At 42.6% G+C, this 6727-nt stretch overlaps 1 protein-coding gene across 1 annotated transcript in view; it reads right to left on the bottom strand.

Moving 5' to 3' along the window:
* Positions 1–36: 36 nt before the first annotated feature.
* The window catches only part of NLRP4 (NLR family pyrin domain containing 4), a 29995-nt gene continuing 23304 nt past the window's right edge, over positions 37–6727 (bottom strand). Inside the window, exons 7-9 of the mRNA XM_077756909.1 lie at positions 3938–4108; positions 2864–3034; positions 37–130 (exon numbers count right to left, since the gene is read on the bottom strand). Of these exons, the coding sequence (XP_077613035.1) occupies positions 37–130; positions 2864–3034; positions 3938–4108 (436 nt within the window). The remainder of the gene's footprint in view (positions 131–2863; positions 3035–3937; positions 4109–6727) is intronic.

The raw sequence follows: 6727 nt of genomic DNA, 5'->3' as shown, positions 1-6727 counted from the left end.
AACTTTTCTTTGCAGGTGTACTGGAGTCAGGAGAAGTCACCAGTCACCTATAATTGTCAAGGAGGGATTTTGCTCTTCTGCAGTGGTCAGAAGTATCTGGGTTTCCTCCTCAAATTCAGTTTTTTGCAGCCTGGTAAGATATAAAAAGGGCTCTGTTGAATTCTTTTGTTTCTTCTCTACAGCTCCTTGTTCTCCATTTCTTCCCTGGTCAAGCCTGGGAGAACCTGGTGTTGCCCCTCCGCCGCCCCCCTTCCTCCGCCAGTGGGAAAGATATACCTGTCAGGCAGTGGTACACTGATAAATGTTTAACACTTGCCTCTTGAGGGGGGAGGAGAAAAAAGCCCTGATTTGCAGCACTGCACATTTCTGAGGTGTAAATTCTACCATGGCAATTTTTTTCCAAATTTTTAAATGTTTATTTTTTTGAGAGAGAGCTTGAGCAGGGGAGGAGCAGAGAGAGAGGGAAACACAATTCGAAGCAGGCTCCAGGCTCTGAGCTGTCAGCACAGCCTGACGGGGGGCTTGAACTCCTGAACTGCAAAATCATGACCTGAGCTGAAGTCGGATGCTTAACCAAGTGATCCACCCAGGTGCTCCTCTCATGGCCAGTTTTAAAGTTGCCTACTTGATGTCGCTAAACACAAGGGTAGGAAGAACTGCACACAGGGAGTTACCACGATCTGGTAGCAGCCGTCTCCAGCACATCACTGGACAGAACAAATGGCCTGATAGAAAGCCCTGACTCCTCCTAACCATTGGGGTTTGAAAATTGGAAGTCAGGAAGTTCAGGAGCAAGACCAGCTACTTTTATTTTTTAAAAAGATACAATAGTAATAGCTTCTATTATCTGAGTGCCTAGTCCTAGCCTCTGCTGAGGGCTTTAGGTGCAGATCTCATGAAAATTTCACAACCTTCGGAGATGGCATTATTGACCTGATTTGTGATGAAGACAAGGACGCTAAGCAAATTAAGGAATTGGCTCCAGGTCACACAGCCATCGAGTGGTAGAGTAGTTTGGCCCTGGAGTCCCTGCACTTAACCCGAGGCAGTCCACTGTTGCTCCGAATTAAATGGGAGGGAGGGTTAAGGATCACTGTGTGTTTATTCTTCTGTGGGTATAAATGTCTCATCTCTGTTGGTATCTGTTTGCGACTGTCCTGAGCACTTTCACCTCCCTGTTGCAGTGAAGGACATTCTTTCAGGCATCTGTTCATCTTGACACACACATCTGTGGGACTGTCCACAGTTGGGGAGGGTGCAGGGGATGTGGAAACCCACTTACGTGTTTCCATAATTTTTATTACATCTATATATTCATGGTCGCTGTGTCACATCATTTCCCTCATTTGGCAGAGAGCAGACAGACAATCAGGACAAATGGTTTGCCCGGGGCTACAAGACTCAGCATGGAAAAGTTGGCATCCCATGATTCGGGAAAACAATGGAAAATCCAAGTCTTCCCACAGACCACCTCAAGCATCACCTTCGGAACCTCTCACACAAGGTAAAATGAGGATGAACTTTCTAGATGCCAGACGCTTGAAGTTTCTAGATGCAGGTTTACAAGGATGGACTCTGTGGAAATGGACCTGTATCTTCACAAATTGGCAAAGACAGTAATGATCTTAGTGTTGGAGTTATACCGCTCTTAACCCAACATCTCCCAGTCCTTTCTAGAAATGAGTGGCCATGTAAATACCTATGACTGGCCCTGATTTCAGATGTTTGAAGAGAGTAGGGGAAATAAATGAGAAAGAGATGCTTAAGGTTCATTATTTTGTAACCTAATAGGAAAATATTTATCTGATAAAGTAACATAATGCATATATTTGTATTATATATATAATTATACTTTTATAAATATATGCACAATATATACTATATATGTATAACATATATTTAAATCTATAATTATAAATATGTGGGTGCCTGGGTGACTCAGTCGGTTAAGGATCCTACTTCAGCTCAGGTCATGATCTCACGGTTCATGGGTTCAAGCCTCCTGTCAGGTTCCCTGGGGGGGATGGGCACTGGGTGTTCTATGGAAACCAACTTGGCAATAAACTATGAAAGAAAAAAATAAACATTAAAAAATGAAAATACATAATTATACACCTGTATAATTATAAATTATACATGTGTTATTTCATATATTAGATTTTATAGTTATATTTAATTTATGGATAGTCATAAATTATAAGTCTATAACTTATATGACACATCATATAAGGTTACTTGATATTTTGATTCTATAGCTATAAATGTTTATATATGTATAGATATACGAATTATAATATGTACTTTATTTTACATTAGATTTGTTATAACTTATACATGTATATTATAGAAGTCCTAAAAGTATATATAAGTATAAATATAAGTGATTCCAATAATTATAAATATAAAATTTTTATCTTACCATATAAGCTTTAAATTTTTTAAAAATGTTTTTACTTTTGAAAGAGAGAGCACAAGTGGGGGAGGGGCAGAGAAAGGGGAGACCAGGAATCCGAAGCAGGATCCAGCTCTGAGCTATCAGCACAGAGCATGACGCGGGGCTCCAACTCAGAACCATGAGATCATGACCTGAGCCAATGCAAACGCTCAGCCAGCTGAGCCACACAGGCGCCCCGTAGATGAGCTTTAATACAGTAAGCTTTAGTTTCTAACTGTACCCGAACAGTATAATAAGTGCCCCTGTTCATAGGGTGCGCACCACCCACCTGGTACTGTGCTGAGTTGACGCATCTTTTCCTCCCCCAACCCCGAGGCAGGGAGCACATTTGCATTTTGACTGTGGCAGCGCCACACCTCAGGTCCCAGTGAATCCCCCTTTCACCCGAGAGTGTCCCCACCGGCTCACCCGAGAAACTGCAGGGTGCACGCTGGGTGTCTCAGGGCCTCACACAGCACCGCCACTCCCGCATGGTCCAGGGCGTTTCCTTTCAGGTTCAGACTCTGCAGGGTTTTACTGCTGGTGAGGGCACGAGAGAGGTCCTCACAGCAGGCACTTGTTAACTTGCATGTAGCCAGCCTGCAACCAGCACATAGGGTGAGAGGTGGTCCATCCTCGTGAGCGGGACGTGAGCTTCACATTTCGCCAAGCTCACCCCTAGCCTCTGAGTACAGTGTCTCAGGGTCCAGTGTAGGACATCTGGTCCCTGCCTGGCGGTAGATCATAGAGGTGGCCCCACTGCGCGTTCCCCTTTGATCTCATGCTTTCACAGCCCTGGTTCTTTGCAGCTCCTTNCAAGGGGCTGACCTCCTGCCTGGTTTTGGCTCGCAGGACACAGTGCAAGTAAGGTTATGGGAGTTCTGAGCCAACACCTTGCACACTTCTTGCTCTCCAGAACCCGAGATGCTGACTGTCCCTCCAAAAACTCATGTTGAAGTCCTAACCCCCAGGACCCCCAAATGTGGCAGTATTTGGAGACAAGGTCTTCACAGAAACAAAGAGGTAAGAATGAAGTTATTAGTTATTACTAATCCAGTGTGACTGGTACCCGTATAAGAAGACACCATCAGGACCACACCCAGGGAGAAGACAGCCACCCACAAGCCAGGGAGAAAGGCCTTAGGAGAAACGGACCCTGCCCACACCTGGATCCTGGACTTCTGGTCTCCAGCTCCAGGAGAGGACACATCTCTGTGGTTTTAGTGGCCCAGTCTGTGGGGCTGTGTTAGGCCAGCCCCAGGACACTGCCAAACTGATGGAGAGGCCCACCGCCATCAGCCGGGCCCCAGGGAACCTTGCGCCCCTGAGCAAGCCCAGACCGCCATCGTCAGCCAGCCATCGCCAGTGCTCCTTACTGTAAGTCCCTGAGTTTGGAGTCGTTTATTACTCCGGGACAGCTCATGACTACGTGTCCCAGCGGGGTTTCCGCTTTCCTCCATCTTTCACCCACCAAGACACGGCCGTGACATTGAGGTTACCTACCCAAGAATTTCTATGTGACAGGTGGGATGTGCTAGACCTTCACACAGCAGCTTCACACCAACATCTTCTATATCATTGTAGCTGATTTGTAGACTTCTCAAGTTCTGATTGCCAGTGAGGACCGAGGCGAGGTCTTGACAGCCATCAGCAGTGATGGAGCATTTCACCAGACTGCAAGAGAACAGTACTGACGTTACTCCCAAGGGTTACTGCTTGATAACAGGAAAAAGATACCAAAGCATTATATGCTCGTCCATCTGCAAAGGGCATCACTGGCAGTGTCTGCCAGGGTGGTGTCCATCCCCTGCCCCCCCCCCCAATGATGCACTTTTCCCCAGTGCAACATCTGAACACATGTGTGTGGGTCTTTTGGGGCTCTCTATGCTGGTTGTTCATACCGCTGGATTCTACTAGGCTTTTAATATCTAAGACTTTTTTGGGGATGAGCACCGGGTGTTATATGGAAACCAACTTGACAAACTATTTGTGAAACATTAAAAAAAAATAAATAAAATAAAGCATGCATAAAAAAAATCTAACATTTTTAACACCTTATCTTTTTAAAGAAAAAATGTTAATGTTTATTTTTGAGAGACATGCACACAGACTGCAAGTTGGTGGGGAGGGGGGGCAGAGAGAGAGGGAGACAGAATACGAAGCAGGCTCCAGGCTCTGAGCTGTCAGCACAGAGCCCTATGTGGGGCTCAAACTCACAAGCTGTGAGATCATGACCTGAGCGGAAGTTGGACATTTAACCAACTGAGCCACCCAGGTGCCCCTGTAACACCTTATACTTTAGAGCAAGACCTTCCCACGTCTTACTCATGAGGTGTTTATGAGCTGTCCTTGCCCCTTTGCAAATTCCACATACATTTGGAAATCCACTTTTCAAGTTCACCACCACCACGACCACCACCACTGCACTTTGGGATTTCATTAACACTAAAAATCATTGACTTTGGATACTGAGTATTTCTGTCCTTGAACATGGGATCTATCTCACATTTCTTGAGTTACACTAGGATTTCATTATATTCACTACAAATGTCTCACACATACTACTTTAGCTTTATTCCCAGATGATTTTTTTGATGCTACTGTAAATGGTACTTTTACTTAATTCCACTGGTTTATTGCTTCTTGTTGCTCTATAGGAAATCTTTTTTTGGGGGGGGGGATATTATTTGAAGGAAGCTTGTTAGATTCAATTCTGATTATTTAGTTACAGATTTTTAAAAAGCTTTTAATATTCTACTCTCTGCATAGAATTAGGTGTTTTGGGATGCCTGGGTGGCTCAGTCAGTTAACCGTCTGACTTCGGCACAGGTCATGATCTTGTGGTTTGTGGGTTCAAGCCCCACATCGAGCTCTGTGCTGACAGCTCAGAGCCTGGAGCCTGCTTCAGATTCTGTGTTTCCCTCTCTCTCTACCCCTCCCCCACTTGTACTCTGTCTCTCTCACTCAAAAATAAACATTAAAGAAAAAAGGAATCAGGTGTTTCTTCCAACATTTTATTTTTAGGGATTTACAGTGTTATATTTTTTTACCTTATTGCTTTTCCTGAGATGTACAGGACAATGTAGATTAGAAGTGATTATAGCCAGCCTTCTTACCTTTTTCTTGATATTAAAGAGAATGATTTTATGTCTTCATCACTAAACAAATGTTTGCTTTAGATTTTTTTTAAACATTGATTCAAGGAAAGTCCCAATTATTAATTTTCTAAGAGTTATGATAAGTGGGTATTGTGTTTTAATTCAAAGCTTTTTCTGTAGTTTAGAGGATAGTGATTTTATTTTTTAATCAGTTAGTATGGTAAATTACACTGATCCTTTTAATGTTAAACTAAATTCTCTGAAAAAACCCAGACTTAGTCCTTATATTTATTCTTTTAACACATTTCTGGATTCTGTTTGCTCATATCCCTTTTAGTGCTTTTGCATTTCATGAATGACATTGGCCTATACTTTTTTTTTTCTTATGAGTTTGATGTATTCTAGCCTTGAAAAATAGTAGAAAGTATTTCTTCTCTTTCCAATCTTTAAAGAATTTGTGTTAATACTGGAATTATTTCTCCCTTGAATATCTGGCAGTAGCCATTAATAAAAACTTTCAAGCCTGATTTAATTTCTTCATTGGTTTAAACTACTCATTTTTAAGGGAGCCTGAGAGGCTTAGTTGGTTAAGCGTTCGTCTCGATTTCAGCTCAAGTCATGATCTCACAGTTCATGAGGTTGAGCCCTGCTTAGGGCTCTGCACTAATGGGACAGTGCCTGCTTGGGATTCTCTGTCTCTCTCACTCTCTGCCCCTCCCACACTCTCATGCATGCACTTTCTCTCAAAATAACATTAGATTTTTTTTTCATTCCTCTTTCTAAGTTTGGCATTCTTAGTATTCTGAGTTTTGAAAAAAATCTAAATTTAAGTTTATTGTATGAAGTGGCTCATAATAATCCTTGATATCTGTAGCATCTGTAGTAATGTCTTTTCCCATTCTTGATATAGAGCAGTGCTCTTAATATGGTAGCCACCAGGGACATGTGTCCTTTGAGCACTTGAAATATAGCATGTCAGAATCAAGATGTACTTTGTGCAAATTACACACCCAGTTTTAAAGAGCACAAGAATACTGTATTAATTTTTATATTGATTACATGGTGAAGTGATACTGTTATATGAGTAAATTTTACTCTTAATTTCAACTATTGTCTGTTTTTTCAAAGTGTGGCTGCTGGTAAGTTTCCTATTACAGGTGTGGCTTGCATGAGTCTTTTGGACAGCCCTGGTTCA

The sequence above is a fragment of the Crocuta crocuta genome, unplaced genomic scaffold (genome assembly GCF_008692635.1).
Source record: "Crocuta crocuta isolate KB4526 unplaced genomic scaffold, BGI_CrCroc_1.0 scaffold142, whole genome shotgun sequence".
NCBI classification, from domain to species: Eukaryota; Metazoa; Chordata; class Mammalia; order Carnivora; family Hyaenidae; genus Crocuta; species Crocuta crocuta.
The sequence above is the reverse complement of the archived record's forward strand: the minus strand, read 5'-3'. Positions and strand labels throughout refer to the sequence as shown.